The sequence below is a fragment of the Ornithorhynchus anatinus genome, chromosome X1, assembly GCF_004115215.2.
Source record: "Ornithorhynchus anatinus isolate Pmale09 chromosome X1, mOrnAna1.pri.v4, whole genome shotgun sequence".
NCBI lineage: Eukaryota > Metazoa > Chordata > Mammalia > Monotremata > Ornithorhynchidae > Ornithorhynchus > Ornithorhynchus anatinus.
In genome coordinates this window covers 101,783,408-101,806,888 of record NC_041749.1, presented here as the reverse complement: position 1 = coordinate 101,806,888, position 23,481 = coordinate 101,783,408, and the positions used below count along the sequence as shown (strand labels likewise).

General features: G+C 39.0%; 1 protein-coding gene across 2 annotated transcripts in view; it reads right to left on the bottom strand.

The window, feature by feature from the left end:
- The window catches only part of LOC100073526 (contactin-3), a 278,783-nt gene that overhangs the window by 20,614 nt on the left and 234,688 nt on the right, over positions 1-23,481 (bottom strand). For both annotated transcript variants that reach the window (XM_029049701.1, XM_029049702.2), the window contains 6 exons: positions 9,439-9,556; positions 8,155-8,313; positions 7,914-8,063; positions 6,061-6,131; positions 4,980-5,214; positions 4,483-4,598 (listed from right to left, as the gene is read on the bottom strand). In XM_029049701.1, the coding sequence (XP_028905534.1) occupies positions 4,483-4,598; positions 4,980-5,214; positions 6,061-6,131; positions 7,914-8,063; positions 8,155-8,313; positions 9,439-9,556 (849 nt within the window). The remainder of the gene's footprint in view (positions 1-4,482; positions 4,599-4,979; positions 5,215-6,060; positions 6,132-7,913; positions 8,064-8,154; positions 8,314-9,438; positions 9,557-23,481) is intronic.

The window sequence follows — 23,481 nt, the reverse complement described above, 5'->3', positions numbered from 1 at the left end:
CTTATGTACATATCTGTAATTTATTTATTTATACTAATGTCTGTCTCCCCCTCTAGACTTTCAGCTCCTGATGAGCAGGGAATGTGTCTGTTTTTTGTTATACTGTACTCTCCCAGTGCTTAGTACACTGCTCTGCACACAGTAAGTGCTCAATAAATACGATTTACTGACCAAATGAAAAGTACTTTCTGGTAGTCATAAGGGGCATAAATACGTATATATGGTGAAGAACACCTAAATAACTAATTAGAAAAATCTCCTTAAGTGGTGACCTTATAAATAAAGCTCCCCTGTACACATCCACTTGCAAATGCTAACAGGAAGATGAGACTGACATTTTAATAAAAGCACCAACTTTGAAGCTCCGAAAGGTCTTTTTTCTTGATAGATGTTTTCTTTGAGCATGAGGCTCAAAGACTTATACCTAGGAAAGGGAAGTCATAGAGCAAAAAGTGGAAAGAAATGACAAAGAGGAAGTAACCACCATATTCTCTTAGTTATTTTTGTTTTTTTTAGTAATGTTACTGTGTCATTGTGGCAGAACAAGACTGCACTTTGGAGCAGATGATAAATACATGTTAAATTGGATCTTTGAGGCACAGTCATAATATGTGTTCATTTGGATACCCGTTTTGGCTAATGAAATGAGCAAGTGAACAGGAACAGGGAAACATTACTTCTGAAATAACTTGATTCCATGTATCCTGAAGAGACACTGTCTTTTTCTGGTGAATACTGAAAATGTCTTGAAAGCCAATGTATTCTTGTCAAGATGACTAGCGGCAAACTAAAAGATTATCCCAGTGTAAAATGCAGATCCTATATCTGGGAGCAAACTATGTGATGCTGCTATGGAGAGCCTAGACAAGCTTGATTCAATTTGGACTGAAATTGAACCAAAGTTATAAAAAAAGATTTTTAAAAATGTGAACTACAGTCTTTGAGAGCTCAAAGAATGGCAAATTTGTAATTCTAAATGGAGAACACTTAGGAATTGCATCCTGCTGAGATATGCTGAAGACCTACATATCTGCACATGTATTATTTTATGAACTATTACAATGGGAAATTAAAATATATATCAAAGATAAATGATGTCTCCCAATTGGTTTTTATGGCTTCTCCTGGGATGTGTCTTAATAATACTCATTATTTTACTACTACATATGACATTCCTGCCTAAACCTAATCCAAAATTTATCCTTCAATAAGCATACAGTAAAATCTCATTAAATTGGTATTGATTCAAAATAGTGTATAATTCAAAGCAAACATTATTTCCCAGCCAACTAGATGTTGCATTGTTCTTTAATAAAAATATTAGATAATCCAAGTGCACCTAATTTGAAGCATATTTTTCCTTTTCCTTGTTTTTATCCTAATGAAATTTAATGTATGGGAGATTATTAGCAATAGTTAGAGTCTGACGTATTTTCCAAGACTATAAAGACATCAATTATGATAATATATAGAAAGAGCCACACATTTTACCAATGATAAAATGAAGTTTGGTGCTAAAATCATCTACTCTTTCAGGTTTCGTTTTGCTTTGCATAATTATGTCTGAATATGCACATGTTGAAATTCTTTTAATTTTTAGAGCAGTTTTAGAAATGAAGTGGGAGATAAAAGTAACAATAATTACGGTATCTGTTATGCATTTACTACGTGCTGGGCACTGAGTTGAGTGTTGGGGTAGATACACTATAAACAGATTAGACACAACCCCTGTCCTTCTCCCTGTCCCATAGGGGGCTCAAAGTCTAAGGTGGAGGGAGAACAGGTGAGGAAATGGAGGCAAAGAGAAAAGTAAATGACTTGCCCAAGGTCAAAGAGCAGGCAAGGGGCAGGACTGGGATTTAGAACCCAGGTCACCTGATTCCCAGGCCTGTGTCTTTTGCACTTTCATGCTACTTCTTGTACTGGGATTATTTTAAATGATTTAAACTCAAAATAGAACACAATACAAAAGCGAGGGATCTTTGACATCTCCTACAGGAAAAAGGAAGGAGAGCGTTTGGTTAATTTTATCTACAATGGACAATATTTGGGACAATTCAAGCCCTCCAAATCTTTATTCTTCTCTTCACAGCAGATTTTTAAATAACAAATTATCCATAAAATGGCTTCAACACTCCCACAGTATTTTGCCTTGGGTTGTTAGGGCCATGCAATTAAGGCTCTTACACACCGAGGCTTCAATTCCTTCTTCGGTGTGATCCGAATGAAACCAGTATCCTCTCTGTTCATGTCTTGGGAGAGGCTATTCACCTTCCTTAAGGCACCATTCTCTGAGTTCGGTAGATTGGCCCTGCTCTATCTGCCGCCCTAAGGGGTCTGTATGTCATAGATGCATATCTCTACTTCCTGTGCTGCATTCTGCCTCTATCTAGGCTTACATGCAGGAAAGGTGAATAACATGCTGGCTGTAGCCAACATCAAAGTCTTATTGTGATGGCATTGGCCAGAAGCAGAATTCTTCACATTGTCTTTCACTTCTATTACACTTTCCCAAGCACTTTGTTCAGTGTTCTGCTCTCAAGAGGGTGGATCAATAGTAATAATAATACTTGTTCAGTGCTTACTATGTGTCAAGCATTGGCGTAGATTCAAGTTATGCAAGTTCGACACAGTCCTTGCCCTATGTGGGGCTCACAGTCTAAGTAGGAGAGAGAACAGGGATTTAACCCCCTTTTTACAGGTGAGGAAACTGAGGCCCAGAGAATTTAAGTGACTTGCCCAAGTTCACACAGCAGGGAGATAGTGGAGTCAGAATTAGAGCCCAAGTTCTCTGACTCCCAAGCCGATGCCTTTTTCATTAAGCCACGCTGCTTCCTTATTTCAATAAATACTACTGATGAATTGACGTTGTGTACATGTGAGAAAGCACATGTAAGAGGATGATCAGGAAGTACATGAATTGGTACAATCTGACTTGACTGGATGTCCCTGGCCAAGGCTGTCTGACCTTAGAGAATAAGTGGGTGAGGTAGACACAGTGGACATTGTAACAGTGGGAGTGTCTCACAACTATGCAAGGGTTTTCTGTTCTACTCTAGAAGATTGGCCATTTTGAGATCTGCTAAGTGTAAGTTTAAGATTGTTGGTAGGCTGTTTTTAGCATTTGTTTTTACTATTCTTCCATTCTTGACATAGATTTGGGCAGCTTTGGGGAGACTTCTCCAAAATGTTGCAAATTATGTTATTACCCCACACCAATACTTTGGGATGGCCATCCAAGGTAGAGGGTGAACAATTTTTCCCACCTTAGGGCAGACAAATGACTGAAACCAGCCCTACCTCTGGCTTTATCTGGAGTAAGCCTGAGGCAACAGAGGGATTATGCTGCTCAGTTGTGTAGGAAGAGAATATTCTCATCTTTTAATCTCTACTCTGTCTAACCTCACACAATTTAATTTAAGTATTTCCATGATAAGGTTAATGTATGGCTATACCTAATAATAGTTTCCCAGGGAAGTTGCGTATCAATCTTCCAAATTAATGGCAGAGCCAGGTTGATTTAAACTATTTCCCTAGGCCTCTCTCATTGATTCCATAGGATGCTTACCAGAATTAAGAAAACAAAAAAATTACCAGCAAAAAAACCCAACCAGGGCAAATTAGACTGTCCCTCTCCTGCCAGGTCCCGAAAGGGGACAAGTAAGGAGTAGTACAATGAGACAGAGTGAGGTTTAGAAAAGAGATCACTAAAGTTCCAGAAATAAAATCATGCTAAACAACAACAGTACATTCTCCTTCACACAAAAAAATGAATCTGGATACATACAAAGCTGAAGCCCAAACCTTAATGTTCACCAAGATGTGAGAAAGGGAGTTGCTATTACAGGTTTTATAGTCTAATAAATAATCTCAGGGAGTTGGCTTAGGCTACTATGAAATTGTTTCTGGTCTCATTTCTACATCATTATTAGGTACTGTTAAGTGGTATCTTTTGAACCTACCATAATGATCTGAATCAGTACTAAAGATCTGCTTCAATTAGCATGTATACTTCATTATGTTGTTTTCTTTTTCACAGCATTTATCAAGTAAACTCTAACGACATTTTTGGTAGCTGTTGCTTCAAAATGCTCTCGTGTTCCAGACCTTCTTTCAAATAGCAGCATTGTTGTAATTTTGCAGAAACATATCTTTTTTCTAATATGACAGTCAATAGGGAGCCTGCACAGTCAGTGAGCATGTCTTTTCTAATTGCTCCTGGATTATCCTAAAACCCAATTCAATTCAAGGTACCAAAGAACAAAGAAGGTCTTCCCCCCAGGACTGTGTCACTTCCAAGTTGTCCCCTCAAAATTGCCCAACACAAACCACAGGAGATAATGTCCAGATAAGTCATTCCTTGATCAGGAGACTTCAATATGTAAAGCACTCTTCAAAGACAATGAAACCTGTATTAAGTAATGAAATTGTGGAGGAATGCCTGTTGCTTTAGTCAAGTAAAATATATTTTAGTAGGCTTACCTCATAACCCAAAAGCCGTCCACTGCTCCTTTTCCAAGGAATGGCATTCCAGGAAACCTCAATTACTGAAGACGAAATGCTATTTGCAAAGACACCAGATGGGGCTATGGCAGGCTCTGATTAGAAAAGAGAATTGAAAACAAGCCTGAAGTTTTTCTGATGGAAATCAGCTGAGTTTGAATTTCTGTGATGTCATACATTTAATTAGTGAGATATCTAACAATTAGTTGTAAGTATGGTCTGTTCTTCTGTATGATGGGGGTTATGTCCATGAAAAAACCCTTGTTAAAGAAAACTCACATTTTAATATTCACCTTCTATCTGACACCACTCACATGTATTGTGTTCTATCCAGACAGAATGATGCACGTTGTCAGAAGAACGGTTAGTAATTTTGCCATACTGTTCCATCCCAAGTGTGGAGTGAAAGCAGACATTATGGCCCAACAGACTGTGTAAGTCATGCTTTAAAAAGTACAATTCATTTGATTGCTTACCCTCTTCTGCAGAAAATACAGTAGCCACTGGGCTAAATGGCCCTTCCCCTTTGTTATTATAAACACCAACTTTTACTTCATACGGTGAAAATGATAAAATGCTCTCATTCCTAAAGACATATCTTGGTGTATCTGGAGATGTAACCACTGTCTGAATCCATGTTGAAAGGCCAAGGGGTCGGAAGGCAACAACATATCCAAAACCTTCACCATTTTGTAACTCTTCAGGCACGGGCTGGAAATGAAAAGGAAAAAGAGCACCAGAGGGTTACAGTATGCCATACCATCTCTCCTGACATCAACTTTATGGTCTAGACCATACAAATTTCCAGGAATTAATCATGCTTAATAATAATGGGACGTACCAAGTTTTGGGGCAAAAAGCAACTAAAAGCTGAAAGAGCTATAAAGGCCTACATCTTACTTTCCTTCTTGATCTTGGGTAAATTATCAATTCTTAATTGTTGAGTCAGTGGTAAGGAACCACACATTAGTTTTGAAATTATTGCTATGAGTTAAATAGAGAAGCAGCGTGGCCTGGTGGACAGAGCCTGGCACTGGAAGCCAGGAGACCTGGGTGATCATCTTATCTCTGCCACTGGCCACTTGGGTGACCTGGGGCAAGTCATTTAACTTTTTTATGTCTTAGCTTCCTCATTTGTAAAATGGGTATTTTTTATTATACCTATTCTCTCTCCCTTTTAGACTTGGAGCCCTAGGGGTGACATGGATTGTATCTGATCTCATTATTTTATTTCTACCCCAGCTCTTAGCACATAGTCAGTACTTAAGGAATGCAACCATACTCACTATCATGTTGAGAGCTTAGATGCTTAATCTTTTATCATTTTCAATCAGAAATGAAGTAAAAGACAAAATTATGAGCAATGGGTAATTCTTTGCCCTTACTGTCTAGTAATATTTTGCCTTCTTTTATACAATGCTGAGAGGAAAGAATGCAAACACAAATCACATGACAGAATGCTAACTAAATCCCATCCCCTGGGTTGTTACTCTAATGTACAAGGCTGTTCATTAAAGACTCTCATACCAATGGAAAACCTGTTAGATAATAACTTACATCCCATGTAATAACCAGTTCAGATCTACTGCCTCCTCCACCACTTACTTCAGATGGGGGTACTTCTGGAGCTGCAAGGGAGAGAGAAATATAGATATGTTGCCGGACTAATAAATACATGCAGAATGGTATATTGATATTCAAACTCAATGGCATGGGTTAAGATTTCAATAAATATCCTCTGAAACTGGGATGGGAGATAAAGATCTCTTACTATCCTGCCACTGAAGTAGGTGCCCACTTGGAATACTCCAACTTTAAAATACTCCAACTTCAATGGCAGGACCACTAAGGCCATGGAAAACCTGTCCACTCTTTGGAAAGTTAGAGCACAGAACTCTACCGCTGACCTGACCAGAACCCTCAATCGCTATTCCGCTAAGGACACCACTTGGGTGTCTCAGAAGGATCACATACCTAAAGTTTAATCAACTTTCATTGATTTCTTTGGTACCCTGTTCAAGGAATTGCACTCAGTTGTGGTGATTATTAATTTCTATATGAAGCATTACTGCATTTGAAATTAAGATCCATCAAACAATCCCATTTCGGGGTAAAATGATGCAAATGCATGTGGAAATATATCCCAGATGAACAGTTGGAATTAGCCACTCTAATAAATTGAGATATGTATTTGAACTGTAGGGTTGTGCCTGATGGTTAATCTGAAAAATGGTTTGTCAGTAGCTGATTGGTATTGGTTAATTTATATACTTTTATATAAACTATATATAATTTTAAGGCTTTCAGAATAGAATTAAATTTCAATCAGCATGAGCCATACTTTGCAAATGTTCCAAATTATTTTCTATAAACCTGATTTGATTGAAACTCACTCCAATATGGCTTATGCTTTGAGCCATATTCATATCTTGCCTAATTCTCCACTACAGACAGGATGTTTTTCCATATTTCGGTGTCTCCAAACCATACAGAATAGAATCAAATGTGTGTTACTCCGTGACATAGTGTGTTCATAATTATACAATGGCATTTTTTCAAGTGAATATCATAACTTACATCTTAGCCCAACATTCCCAGTTACCCAGGATTTAAATTTGGTCCCATTCTATTTAGTAATGTATAACCTGAACAAGGAAATCCATCTGTTCTTATGTTGTTACTAGGATTCTATATTACACCTTTTAACTCTCAGTGTTTATGTCCAGGCCTTTATCTGTATTATAAAACACATTTGCAGGTTCATAGCCTTTTAAAATAAGATAGTGATTTCAATTACCACTTTTGTCTTAACACCTACAAATCATAAGACACCTTTTACTCATCACATGAGAGCATTCACAACTCCAGCATATCAGCCAATGGCATGATGAGACTTTATAAAAGGAGGACTAATGACTACCATTATCTTACAATCTGCGGTTTCTTATTTTAGATAAAAAATACCTTTAATGTTAACAGTAACTATACAGGGTTGATTCCAGGACTTTCACACTTATAGTAACTAGAGAATATCAAACTACATTCATTTATGAGAATTCTTGTTAGTAGACCTTGTTTTTTGATGTGTCCCTCAAGCACTTAAGTGCAAAATTTTGCACAGCACAAGTACATGGTAAATACTGTTGATACTGAAAGGCATATCAACATTTTTGTACCCTATTTATATTTGTCTTTTTGATAAATTCCCATCTGCCCAAGACCACCTATAAGAAGTCACACACATTATAGATATGCCTGAACAGTTTGTAGAGGGAAATGTCATTCTGTTTCAGAAATATATTCCTGCTATTCTTTATGACACGTCCAACTGTAATAAGCAGAGGTGAATCATGAATCAAAACTCATGCACTTTCATTATTAAGTAATAAAAAAACCACAAGAACACTAACCTGCCTCTTCAGTTCTTACTTTTGTTGAGGGTGAACTAGGTTCTCCACCTCCAATTTTGTTATTAGCTACAACACGGAATTCGTATTCCACCCAAGGGTTTAAATCTACTACAGTTGCTGTCAACGTTTTCCCATCAATGACCTCTGGCACTGGAAAAGAATATTTCAAGAACTAAGAATTTCCACTTCAAACATTGGTTCAGGAAGGATATAGATTTTGCCTACATTTGTCTCTTGCTACCTGTTGCGACTCTCTGCCAGCCCACAGAGAAAGGCGTCCTGGCCTGAATTGTGTAGAATGTGATTGGACTATAGTTATCTATTCCCTCTTTCCATGACAATTGGACTTTGGTGTCTGTTATTTTATCCACTTTCAGACTTTCTGGGGGTCCAGGTGAACCTAATTCAAGGAAAAATCAGAAACTAGTGTTAAATTGCAAACCTATCAGGACTGTGTAGCCTTCTAAAGCATGAGTTGAGTTCTTCAATTAATATCTGCACAAGACAGACTACTCATTTAAGGTTTTGTTCGCATTTCCAAACCTGGAGAGTATGCCATGAAAGCCATCACCATCCCAAAGAAAGGACAACAATATATAAATACAGAGCAGTATTGTTCCAATTTCCACAGCCCTGACTTGGCAATAAAACTCATTTTTTTAAACATTTAATACAGGTATGCTTCTTGTATAAAAGGCATGAAGCCAAATTGTGAGACAGGCATTCCACAAGCACAATGCTCCACTATCATAGATGATACATTCTTTTAGAGATCTTTCTACACCAACATTCTGGTAATTTAACAAATCCATTGTCTTTCACTTTATTCTCGATTGCATTATCTTCACAACCGATCTCTGTACTCCATCAACTTGCACTCTAAAATGGCTTAACTGAAGGAAGGGTGTACCGCAGTGATTTTTCAGTTCAGCTGAAAATCAGTACCTTGGAGAGCAGTTTAGGAGAGTAAATACCGTCATTTCTGTTGTAACGTGATTGTTGTGTTCTTTAAAAAACTCAGGTTATGTGAAAACCTAGTAACCACTGAGTTGAAAAAATGAGCCAGTTGTGGGTACAAGATTTGAAGATATAACCATGTTTAACGTTTTTCTATACACATTCCTATGTTATTATGTCCATCACTATTAAAATGCAATATAACTCTTGCTACTAGAATTTTTCCTGTATTAAATACTGTTATGGCAGACCTCAGAATGCTTAAAGCTCAAGGGGAAGTACAGATTTTGGAAAGCCTTCAACAGCTACTCTCTCATATCAAATACAATCACTGAGCTAATGAGATGCTTATAAACACATCACTCTCACAGCAACTGTGGAAAGCCAATCAGAGTGGAAATATACTGAGTGTATATTTAAGGTTCAATTATAGCTTTTATCCTTACAATCATTTCATCAAGACAACGAGAAAAACATTTTCCACAATGAAACTAATATTAAACCCAGATGTACTAACATATTCATAAAATCTGACAACGCTAGAATGTAAAAACAAGTTAAAGAGTACCTCGAACAATAAGGTCTGTTGATGATGAAACACTGTCTACTCCCGTCTCGACCATACAGACATACTTTCCACCATGCTTTAGCTGGACATTTCTAATCATCAAATCACCGGCTGAACTCTGTTGAAAATACAAAGTAATGTGTTATTTCTTTGATATGTGAAGAAATGCAGGTTGGCTTAATAGATTGGGAGTCAGGAGACCTGGGTTACAATCCCAGCACCACTATCTGTTTGCCCTATGACCTTGGATGAGACACTTCACTTCTTTGTGCTTCAGTTTCCTCATATGCCAAATAGGGGTATGATAACTCTTCTCCTTCTCCCTAGTACTGTGATCTCATGTGAGACAGGAACTCTGTCTGATTTGATAGTAGTGTGTCTACTCAAGTGCTTGGTACAGTACTTGGCATATAACAAGTGCTTTAAGAAATACCACAATTATTATTATTAGAAAGAAAAACAACTACAGGAGTTCTAAGTAATGGAGATACTTTGATTATAAACTGTGCTGCAGTGTTTGCATGCAATCACACTCATTGTAGGTTATTCAGTGTAACACATATGATTTCATAGGGAAATAAACAATTGATAAACTCTGTGGTTTATGACAAAACAGTGCTTAAGGATAGAGATGAAAGGCTCTTAAAAACTCTGTTTACTTCTCCTTGAACCTAACACGCAGCACTAGATCAACACTGCTCCCATTATTTCAGCCCCTTTCCCATTAACCAATCAAGCAATCATATTTATTGAGTGCTTACTGTGTGCAGAGCCCTGTACTAAGCACTTGGGAGAGGACAGTATAACAGAGTTGGTAGACAGATTCCTTGCCCACAAGGAGCTTACAGTCTAGAAAGGGAGACCCTCATTGAGATAAATGAATAAATTATGGATTTGTACCTAAGTGCTGTAGGGCTGAGGGTGAGGTGAATAAAGTTTGCAAATCCAAATGCAAGGGCAGTAACTGACAGAGAAGAGAGAAACATTCTTGAGCATGGTAAGTGATAAATGTTGCACTAAGAGGGGATTATCACAGTTGAATGACTTTACAAAAAATGAAACATAAAATATTTACATCCATTTCAATTCATATCTACTGAATTTAGGGAGCTGTGTTTGACCCACATGGATTTATATATAAGAAACATAAACCTCTTGTTGTAACCTTATAAATACCATCTATAATTATATATTTTCCAAATATTTAGCACCAATTTTAATATCAAACATATATCTCTAGGGACTATTCAGTTGTTGATTTAGATCTGGCTAAAACATCAGTGACAAATGGACATCATCACCATACATGGGATTTTGATTCATTCAATTATAGTTATTGAGAGCTTACTGTGTCCAGGCCACTGTACGTAAGCACTTGGAAGAGTACAATACAATAATAATCAGACCCATTCCCTGCCCACAGTGATCTTACAGTCTAGAGGTGGGGAGACAGATAGTAATATAAATAAATTACAGTTATGTACACAAGTGCTGTGGGGCTGGGAGGGGAGATGAACAAAGGGAGGAAATCAAGGCGACTCAGAAGCACGTGGGAGAAGAGGAAATGGGGGCTTAGCTGAGGAAGGGGTCTCTTGAAGGAGATGTGCCCTCAATAAGGCTGTGAAGGAGGGAAGAGTGATTTTCTATTAGATTTGAGGAGGGAGGGCATTCCAGGCCAGAGGCAGGACATGGGCAAGAGGTCGGCAGTGAGATAGATGAGATTGAGGCACAGTGAGAAGGTTAGCTTTACAGGTGAAAACTGTGTGGGCTGGGTTGTAGTAGGAGAATAGCAAGGTGACTGAGTGCTTTATATACAATAATGAGGAGTTTTTATTGACTACTTACTGTGTGCAAGCACTATACTAAGCACTTGGGAGAGTTCAATTCAACAGAATTGGTAGATACGTTCCCTGCCAATAATCACAAACTGCAATTCAGTTTATTCCAAATGAATTAATAAAACAGTGCCAATGGAATAATAGGCTATGTTAATTGGGAAACCCGTTAAGCAATCTCACATTAAAAAGTCTGTGAAATTACAAAGGGCTCATGCATATATCTGAATTTTTAACTGACAGTAGAATTTCCAATTTGGATTTTCTAGGTGCTATCCTGAATTACTTCTGAGGCCTAATCATTTGAATCAAACTTCCGATGCTTTTATAGGACTCCTCAAATATTGCTCTTGGTGTTTATTATTCTTGATTGAGTATATTGTGGTGTGTTTTCTTTTCAATCTAAGTTGAATATCAGGGTGAAGATGGGTATGAATTTTGATTGACAGCTATTAATCTATCAATGATATTTATTGAGTACTCACTGTTTGCAGAGCACTCTATAAAGCACTTAGGAGAATACATAAAACAGAGTTGGAGGCGGGTTCCTTGCTCACAAGAAGCTCACAGTCTAGAGTGGGAGACAGACATTGGAATAAATGAATAATTTACAGACTAGTACATAAGTGCGGTAGGACTGAGGGTGAATTGATTATCAGGTGCTTAAAGGGTACAGATGAAAGATAATAGACAACACAGAAGGGAAAGAGAGTAGAGGGAAAATGGCTTAATCGGGGAAGGCCTCTTGGAAGAGATATGATTTTCAATAAGTACTTTGAAGGTGGGGAAGGAGGTGGTATTTGGTATGTGAAAAGGGAGGGAGTTCTGGGCCAGAGAGAGGACATAGACAAGAGTCAGTGGCAAAATAGATGGAATTGAGGTACAGTGAGTCAGTTGACAGTACAGTGCCTGGCACATAGTAAGCACTTAACAAATACCATTATTATTATCATTATTAATATTGGAGGAACGAAGTGTATGGACTCTGTTGTAGTAGGAAATCCATAAGGTAAGGTAGGAGCAGACAAGGTGATTGAGTGTTTTATATACAATGGTAAGGAATTTCTGTTTAATGCAGAAGTGGATGGGCAACCACTGGAGGTTCTTAAGGAGTGGGGAGACATGGATGGAACTCTTTTTGAGAAAAATGGTCTGGGCAGCAGAGGATGGAGGGAGGTCAGTGAGGAGGCTGAGGAGTCAAGCTGAGATATAACTGCTTGAATCAAAGTAGTAGCAGTTTGGATGGAGAGGAAAGGCAGGTTTTTGCTATGTTGTGAAAGTGGAACTGACAGGATTTGGTGAAAGATTGAATATGTGTGTTTAATAGGAGAGATGAGTCTAGATTAATGCCAAGGGTAGGGGTTTGTGAGTCAGGAAGAATAGTTGTGTTGCCTACAGTGATGTAAAAATCAGGGAAAGGACAGAGTTTGGGTGGGAAGATGTGCAGGTCTGTTTTGGACATGTTAGGTTTGAGGTATAGATATGACATCCCAGAAGAGATATCCTGAAGGCATGGAGTAAATACGGGACTGCAGATAAGGGAGGAGGTCAGGGCTGGAGAAGTAGATTTGGGAATCATCCATGTAGAGGTGATAAGTGAAGCCATGGGAACAGATGAGTTCTCCAAGGGAGTGGGTGTAGAAGGAGAATCAAAGGGGACCCAGAACTGAGCTTCGAAGGACTCCCACTGTTAGAGGGAAGGAGGCAGAGGAGGAGCCTGTGAAAGAGACTCTGAAGGAAAGGTTAGAGAGATGGGAGGAGATCCAGGAGAGGACAGTTTCAATGAAGCCAAGCCTGGATAATATTTCAAGGAGAATCAATCAACCAATAGTATTTATTGAGTACTTACTGTGTGCAGAGCACAATACTAAGTGTTTGGGAGAGTACAATACAACAGAGTTGGTAGACACGTTCCCTGCCTCTCCCTCAGAGTCTAGAGGGGGAGACAGACATTCATAGTAATAAATAATTTACAGATATGTTCATAAGCACTGAAGCACTTAGGGTGGGGTGAATCCCAAATGTCCAAAAGGTATGGATCCAAGTGCAAAGATGACACAGAAGGGAGGGGGCATCCGGGGAAAGAGGGATTAATGGGGGAAGGCTTCTTGGAGGAGATTAAGAGAAGCAGCATGGCTCAGTGGAAAGAGCCCGAGCTTGGGAGTCAGAGGTTATGGGTTTGAGTCCCAGCTTAGCCACTTGTCAGCTGTGTGACTGTGGGCAAGTCACTTAACTTCTCTGTGCCTCAGTTACCTCATCTGTAAAATGGGGATTAACTGTGAGCCTCACATGGGACAACCTGATTACCCTGTATCTCCCCCAGCGCTTAGAACAGTGCTCGGCACATAGTAAGCACTTAACAAATACCAAAAAAAAAAAAGGAGATGTGATGTTATTAAGGTTTTGAAGGTGGGGAGAGTGGTAGCTTGGTATAAATGGATGGGGACAAATTCCACGCCAGAAGAAGGATGTGGGAAAGGGGTCAGTGGTAAATTAGACAAAAGTGGGACACAGTGAGAAAGTTGGAGCTAAAGGAGTAAAGTGTGTGGGCTGGGCTGTAGTAGGAGATATGTGAGGCAAGGTAGAAGGGTGTAAAGTATTTGAATGCTTTAAAGCCATTGATTTGGAGATTTTGTTTGATGCGGAGGTGAATTGCCAAACCCTGGAGGTTCTTGAGGAGTGGAGAGACATGGATTGATTGGTTTTTTTTAGAAAAAAATGATAGCAGAGTAAAGAATGCATTGGAGTGGGGAGAGACAGGAGACAGGGTACTCAATGAGGACACACGTGCAGTAGTCAAGGTGGGATAGGATAAATGTAGCAGTTTGGATAGAGAGGACAAAGGGTGGATTTTAGTGATATGAAGTTAGAACTGACAGGATTTGGTGACAGACTGCATATATGGGTTCTATTAGAGAGATGAATTGAGGACAATGCCAAGGTTACTTTCCAAAGGCTTCTTCCCAACTACTTAAAACTGCGGTATTTGTTAAGCACTAAATGTATGTCAAGCACTGTACTACGTGCTGGGGCAGATACTAGGTAATCAGGTCCCACAAGGAGCTCGCAGTCTAAGTAGGAGGGAGAATAGGTATTGAATCCCCATTTTGTAGATGAGAGGATTGAGGCCCAGAGAAGTTGAGTGACTTGCCCAAGGTCACACAGCAGGTAAGTGCGGAGTGGGGATTAGAATCCATGTCCTCTCCCAGGCCTGTGCTCTTTCCACTGGGCCATGTTGCTTCCCATGAAGAAGTTTAAATTTTATTTTAAATCTTTTAACATTAAAATTGGGGAAAATATTTGAAACCATCATTCTTATGACATAAGGATAATCAGCCATTTTTTATTCAGTCAATTAATGGTATTTATTTTGAGCACCTGCTGCATTCAGAGCACTGCATTAAGCTCTTGGGGAAGTATAATATAATAGAGTTGGTAGACACAATCCACACAATCCGTCCACAAGAATCTTAAAGTCCGAGTTTCATGAAAGGATGTCTGTAACACTGAAATCCCAAAAAGTAAAGGTACAAAGTCAGGCCTGGATTAAGGAAACCTCCAGCCAGAGATTCAGATTCAACATTTATCTTCAGCACGACAAATGACCAGCCAAAAACGAATCCTCAGCCAAGCATTCTGAACGAAATGCTCCTGCAGGACTGTCACAGAGCTTTTTTCTAAGGTGAAACAGTTAAACTGCTATGTGATGACAAAGCTGAATATGTAGCACTACCTCCTCTTTACTATTGTAAACACCATCTATAACGTCCATATTCTTCATTCATCGCATCTTCCTTCTAACAGCCGAACACCGGCATTCCATGTCAATCATTTCTGGATGCTTGAAAATATTTCGAATGACAGAGCACTTCTGAAACATGGTTGCTGATCTCTACTGTCAAGATTCCTGAGAGAATTAGCAAGTGAAGTGACCTTACATTTGCATCTTGGGCTAAGCAAATTAAATCTTTGCTACTGGGGACATTCAAAGCAACAACAAGGTTGCCTTTATTCTGACTCACTAGACTGACCCAAAGCACAGAAACATTGGCAGCCGTTGAAACGTAAGAATTTGCACCAGTATTGTAATTGCTTTTAATTTTGCTGACTGATTAACAATTTCAGCTGTCACTTGGTTGTCTGAACAAGTGATATTAGAGGATCTTGATGAGCAGTCTATTAAATTCAAAATGTGGAGTGGTTTTCTCCACAGAGAGAAGCAGCGTGGCTCAGTGGAAAGAGCCCGGGCTTGGGAGTCAGAGGTCATGGGTTCAAATCCCGGCTCTGCCGCTTGTCAGCTGTGTGACTTTGGGCAAGTCACTTCACTTCTCCGTGCCTCAGTTCCCTCATCTGTCAAATGGGGATGAAGACTGTGAGCCCCACGTGGGACAACCTGATCACCTTGTATCCTCCCCAGTGCTTAGAACAGTGCTTTGCATATAGTAAGCGCTTAACAAATGCCATCATTATTACTAGTATTATTATTTTCTTAGGCCCTTGTGCAATCCACAGAAAGATCTAGACTGCAAGGTACTTGTGGACAGGAATTGTGTCTACCAACATTATTGTACTTTACTCTCCCAAGCTTTTCATTCATTCATTCGATCCTATTCATTGAGCACATATTGTATGCAGAACACTGTACTAAGCACTTGGGAGAGTCAAAAATAACAATAAACAGACACATTCCCTGCTCGCAATGAGCTTACAGTCTAGAGGGGGAGATGGACATTAATATAAATAAATAAATAAATTATAGATATGTACATAAGTACTGTGAGGCTGGGAGGGGGGGATATATAAGGGAGCAAGTCAGGGAGACACAGAAGGAAGTGAGAAAAAGAGGGAAGAAGGGCTTAGTTGGGGAAGGCCTCTTGAAGGAGATGTGCCTTCAATAAGGCTTTGAGGGGGGAGAGTAATTGTCAGATATGAGAAGGGACAGCATTTCAGGCCAGAGGCAGGACGTGTACGAGAGGTTGGCAGCGAGATAAACAAGATTGAGGTAGAGTGAGAAGATTAGTATTAGAAGAGTGAAGTGTGCGGGCTGGGTTGGAGTTAGAGAGTAGCGAGGTGAGGTAGGAGGGGGCAAGGTGATTGAGTGTTTTGAAGTCAATGGTGAGGAGTTTTTGTTTGATGCAGAGGTGGATGGGCAACTACTGGAGTTTCTTGAGGAATGGGAAAACACGGCTTGAACCTTTTTTTAGAAAAACGATCCAGGCATCAGAGTGAAATATGGACTGGTGTGAGGAGAGACGGGAGGCTGGGAGGTCAGCAAGGAGGCTGATACAGTAATCAAGGCAGACTAGGATAAGTGATTGTATTAACATGAAAGCAGTTGGCATGTACAAGAAAGGGTGGATTACAGTGCTCAGCACACATAGTAAGTGCTCAGTAAATACCACTTATAGATCAAGAAGATAAATGTGCATTCTTTCCTCGACTAGGCTTAACAGGGAAGGCATCTTACCACACCCCATGTGATCCTGGTAATTCTATAGGACTAGCAACATCCCATTGATTTCAGGAAGTCTTTCTCAGGTGATCTTTCTACATTTCAGGGTCAGGTGACTGCAAGCTCTAGATTCTAAACTGGTTATGGGTAGGGAATGTGTCTGTTATCTTGGACTCTTTCAAGTTCTTAATACAATGCTCTGCACACAGTATGCTCCCAGTAAATACAATTGGATTGGATGTGCAGTGTCATATTTTTACTGGAGGTGTGACCATTCCCAGTCAACATCAGGCAAATAGTCATACCTCCAAGGAAAATATGGTAACATCAGGTAAATTATCTCAGTTGCCCCAGAGCCCCACGTGGGACAAGCTGCTTACCTTGTATCTACTCCAGCGTTTAGAACAGTGCTTGGCACATAGTAAGCACTTAACAAATACCATAATTATGGTTGATACATCTGCTCGTAGCACATTTTAAGCTTAACCAAAAAAGTCTATTAGCTGTTTAACCAACTAATAGCTGCCTAAAAGTTATTGCCATGATAATAAATTTCCCAAGATAGAAAAAAAACATTCGCTTTTGAATTTTCCATATTTTGTAGGTTATTGGTGGACTACCCATCAGTTGTAAGCCTGTCAAGGGCTGGGGCTGTGTCCTTTATGACTACTGAATGTTCCCAAGTACCTCCTTCAATACGATGTACACCAAAATCATTCAAATGCTGCTGATAATGATCAGGAGATGGGTTAAACCACTGCAGTTTACTGTGGAGTGACATTTAATAAGTCTATTACTATGGGGATCTTTTCTCCTTTTTCATTTCCTTTTGTACTTATATGGCATTGGTTTTGCCTTGATCCATCTTTTGCATTTCTTCCTGTAACTGAATATAGTTTTCCTCTCTTCTCTGTATTCTACTCTCTTCACACCTACTCTTCCATTCTTGTTCTGAATTGTCAATCTCAGTCTTCTTTCTGGATCCTTACCCTGTCCTGTCCCTGGTTCTTGTATTAGTTTCATTTTTCTTCTGCTGATATATTAGTGGGCCCACACTATATTATCTGTCCTTCTTCTAGGGCATACATAAGAGCCATTTATTTGGCTTCATTTCAAATTTCCAATTATAAATTTCCATCGCTCTAGCTCTATTGTTTCCTTAAGTAAACTTCCGTGGGTGTTGCCTATGAATTTACACCTCAGCCAAAGAAGGAGTCATAATAGATACGAGCATATTTATTGTGAAATCTCAACTGTTATGAGTGGAGGTTTATAAAGGAATTTTTAAGAGATGCACAAATAAAGAACTTATTCAAGGCCACCCATGTCCTAAACCTTGCTGAAAAGAAAATGGAATTCTAGCTGTACTTTTCAAAGCTAAAGTCGATGGATAAGTCAGTGTTTGGTTCGTGAGTAATTATAACATTCACTTCAATCAATCAATCAATGGTATTTATTGAGTGCTTACTATGTGCAGAGCACTATACTAAGTGCTTGGGACAGTACAACAGAGATGGCACAAAATCTTACAGTTTCCCATAAGATCTCTCACAACACCTTATCTCTGATAACCCTACAGAGTTTTATGCCCAACTGTCATTACATGTTTCTATAATTACAGGAAAGGAGATTTTGTTTTTTATTAAAAGTCACATTGAAAATGATAAAACATGATGAAAGCTTTATTCAATATCACTTCTTGCCTATCAATACACTGTTCTGGCCAGCAAAAGTCTGATCTAAAATATTTAAATCAATGAAAAGGAACAGTATGTAAAATCAAAGATGACTTCCTTAAAGCAGGACAGATAATCAACCTCAAACTCTGGGAAATGTTTAAAAAATTACAAGACCTGAAATAGAATCATGTATCCTTCCCATTTTTCTCAGGTACATCAATTAAATTTAATAATTAAACATTATGTCCTACAAAATAGAGTACTGATTTCATTTCTACAGTTTTCAACCTCTAACATTTCAGAAGAAAAAAAATGTACCTTATCATAATCACTTTTCTCATTGTTTCATTTGGTTCATTAGATTTGTACCAATTAACCAAAGGCCTCTAGGCAAAAATATCAAAATTCAGGAATAAAGCTAAATATTCATACAGCTAGCTAAGTGCACTACAAACCTCCGACCAATCAGGATAGGCTAGCCTCAAAAAATGATATTCTAATTCTCCACACTCCGCCATTTCTGTAATGCTATATGAAGAGGAAATCCCAGTATTTGGATTTTTGATATATGGTAATACTGCTATCTAGAAACAAACATCCATTATATTTAGGTCAAACTTGAATAAACTCATTTACAAAAGTGATTCAATCTATTTGAGTTGGCCTAATTGCATTCTCTTTTATTTTTTGTTGTGTCAGGAAATAATTAAATGCAATTAAACAAAATAAATGCACAAAAGCAAAGGTAAATAATCAAACCAATTGCAGCCAACGCAAACTTTCAGTTCACAGTTCAGCTTGGGCCATAGTGTCTGAATTACTGCAGACAAATGGATACCATTTTTACTGAAAATGAATGGAGATTTGAAAATGAATATAAATTTTTAATTGAAATCATTAAAAAGCTAAGAGAAGAGGATTAGCTTCCTTACATTTCACCCATCTAAAAAGGTCTGGTGCCTAGATGGGTTAGGGCATGGCAAAGTAGTAGCAATGCTTTTTTATGAAGTGCTTACTGTGTTTTAGGGCACTGTACTAAACACCGAGAAAGAATGAACAGATGGAAATTAGCCTTGCTAATTAGTAGGAATAGTAGTAATAGGAATAGTAGGAGTAGTAGTAATGATGTTCATTAACTAGTGAAGAATAATAATAATCATAATTATGATCGTATTTGTTAAGCACTTACTATGTGCCAGGCACTGTACTAAGCACTGGGGTGGATACAGGCAAATCGGGTTAGACACAGTCCCTGTCCCATGTGGGACTCACAGTCTCAAACCCCATTTTCCAGATGAGGTAACTGAGGCCCAGAGAAGTGAAGTGACTTGCCCAAGGTCACAGAGCAGATGAGTGGCAGAGCCGGGATTAGCACCCATGACCTTCTGACGCCCAGTCTTGGGCTGTGTCCACTCTGCTATGCTGCTTCTAGAATGCACTGCACTAAGAGATATCTTCCTTCCCCACAAGAGACTTACACTTCAATGGGGCAAAAATAACAAGGGTTAGGGTTAAGTATTATGATTAGGTTTAAGAGTTAGGGGTAGGATATTAGTTGGGTAAATGTTAGGATTAAAGAAGTCCAATGCAGTTGAGAAGCAGCGTGGCTCAGTGGCAGGAGCCCGGGCTTGGGAGTCAGAGGTTGTGGGTTCTACTCCCGGCTCCGCCGCTTGACAGCTGGGTGACTTTGGGCAAGCCACTTCTCTGTGCCTCAGTAACCTCATCTGTAAAATGGGGATTAAAACTGTGAGCCCCACAAGGGACAACCTGATCACTTAGAACAGTGCTTTGAACACAGTAAGCGCTTAACAAATACCACAAATACTACCATTTTTATATCTGGTACGACAATGGTTTAATGCTAGGTGAATAAATAGATTGAGGCTTATTATAGTAGTTTTTTAATTATGAATGATTTAAATTTTATCCTGTCTGAAGTAATTGGAGAATAGGGATCTCTGCCACTGAGCCGGATTTGCCCGATACACCTCAAATCCCCCTCAACCCCGCTACCAACTGCCATTCATCATACTGCTTAAGTACATTTTGGATAATAGGCAGCATGCTGGCAGTATTAGGTCTGATGAGAAGAGCTGATGGCCCTCCGGGAAAAACCCACATGTTACTCACACAAAGAATGAAGCCATTCTACAACTACCACTGGTCACAAAAACCTGGGCAACAGCATACACATCATTCCTTTGGAGTTACAATGGGATTGGATCTGCACCATTGATGTTGATAACTGTTTGCTATATACATACAGTGCTGCAATAACAATTGTAAAATTAAACTTCAAGCTGTGGGAGATAAAGCAGGAATGAAGCATCTACGTCCATTGGAGCGAATAGTGAATTTACATTTCATGAATTGGTTTAAAATTTAAGGATCTAATTTGCACACATTTATTCTATGCTGTTGCACTTGGTAGGAGGCTCTGAACCCCAAATGAAACCATAAAAATCTATGACTGTGTCCCACAATATGAGAAGCAGACACATTGAGCAGACTGAAAATTTTTTACTCTCATCATCATACATGACTCCTCTCACTTATTCTCATAATAACTATTGTAAGTGCATCATCTATCCCTTCAGACAAGAAAGTATAAAGAGGTTATTAGAAGTCATGTGTCAATCTGCTTGAGAAATCTCATATGAATCATTTATGGGGTTCTCAATTGATCAACAACTGCAGTTTTGTAAATCATAATTTAGAAGCCAGGCCTAGACTGTTGGTGCTAACTAGTATTTCATTTTAACACATTTTGATGTTTTAATATACCCGAATTGTTAAAAATCTTTTCAAACCACATCATCATAGCTGTGTTGTCTTAAATAAGTGATTTTTGAGAAAGCAATCTTCCCTTTTTCCGAGACCAAAATTACAAAAGAAAAAAACTTCACTGAAAAGAAAGTAAATAGAAGCAATTGTATTTAGAATGTATTAAAGGGGCAACACAAAAAAGCTTTATTTTACTGATTTTACCTTCCAACTCCCTCTCCCTTCATATTTAAGACAGACCACCACCCTCCCCACCTTCAAAGTCTTATTAAAATCACATCTCCTCCAAGAGGCCTTCCCCCATTAAGCCTTCATTTTCACTACTTCTTCTCCCTTCTGCACTGTATATGCACTTAGATCTGAATGGCCCTTTGGATGTCCTAGCTGTAATTTCATAATGATTCATAGACCTTTTATTTTAATAGAGCCTATTTTTGCCCAGATTTTGTATGTTCCTGCACCAAACTAACTTCTTCAAAACTCAGATCAGCCTACAGCCCATTGGCATACAATGCAAACTGTCCCTTCTGAGTGTCTGGAAGGAAGGAAGCAAAGCAGGCATTTGCCTTATAACGAACTAATCTGAATTATTTCTAAGAGCAAAGGTAGCATTTCCCAGCTTATTTTTCTCTCCACCTCTACTCCTACCCAGGGCCTCTTATATAGCTGCTTTCATTCATTCAATCTTATTTAATGAGCTCTTACTGTGTAAAGAGCACAATAGAGACAATCTCTGCCCACAACAGGCTTGCAGTCTAGAACTGCTTCTTCCATAATAGTTAACTCTGTTATATTATACTCACCCAAGTGCTTAGTAAAGTGCTCTGCACACAGTAAGTGCTCAATAAGTAGCATTGATTGATTGACTGATTGATAATAATTATAGTTCTTGATAAGCACTTAATATGTGGAGAAGCAGCGTGGCTTAATGGAAAGAGCACGGGCTTGGGAATCAGAGGTCGTGGGTTCTAATGCCAGTTCTGCCACTTGCCTGCTGTGTGACCTTGGGCAAGCCACTGAACTTCTCTGAGCTTCAGTTACCTCATCTGTAAAATGGGGATTAAGACTGTGAGCCCCATGTGGGACAACCTGATTACCTTGTATCTTCCCCAGGGCCTAGAACAGTGCTTGGCACATAGTAAGCGCTTAAAAAATCCCATAATAATAATAATACTCATTATTATATTGCAAGCAATGTACTAAGCACTGGAGTAGATACACAATAATCAGGTTGGACACAATCCCTGTCCACATGGGGCTCACAGTCTAAGTAGGAGGGTGTAGGATTTACTTCCCATTTTACAAATGAGGAAACAGAGGCACAGAGAAATTAAGTGACTTACCCAAAGCCATAGACTAGGCAAGTGGCAGATCCAGAATTAGAACTCAGGTCCTCTTATTCCCAGGCCTGGGCTCTTTCTACTAAGCCATGCTTGCTTCTGCCATCTTTTTATATCATGAAAGTACTGTCACTTCTCTTTGGAACACAGAAAGACACAAGAAAAGTTCCTTTTCGAGCACAGAGTGGGTAAAACCCTCCAACTTAACCCAACAAGTCTCCTTTCTCCTTCAAGTAACTGCCTCTACTAATTTACTTATGATGCTATCAAAGAGGTAAGTGACTTTGATAGGAGTGCTAGGGACCAGCTCCTAATCTGATCTTGATCATACTCCAACCACAGTCCCTTAGAGTTGGAAAATTCACAAGCACAGCAGGGGGTGTTGGTGTATGTGTTTATGTGTGCATGTGTGTGTAGGTGGGTGACATGCCTTCCTCCCTCCCTCCACACTGTCAAACTGTAGAGAATTTTAAAGTCTATAATTCTTTTCTCCTCCATCCTGATGCTTTGGGTATTTGGATGCTATTTGTACTTTCATACACATCCTAGTCAGTGAGAACAGAACAATGGAAATTAAGAGTTGGACCTTTCATTACCAAGTCAATCAGTTTCTTGTAACAATATCATTCACAGTAAGTCATTTAAATTTCAGCCTCCTACCCACCCATTTTCCTCTTCCTTACATCTCTCAACATTTCTGAAAATGGGAGAAGGAATAGACTTCGAAGTGCAAAGCTTGACTATTTAAAAGCTGTATTTCCAACCTGTTCTGCATAGTGTTGCACATGGAATGTGTGAGTTGTACTGATAATGATAATCATTGTATTCTTTTTACTGGTATTTTCTAAGTGTTTACTATGTGCCAGGCACTGTACTAAGTGCTGGGGTAGATACAAATCAAACAGGTGGGACACAGTCCCTGTCCCAGAAAGGGCTCACAGTCTTAATCCTCA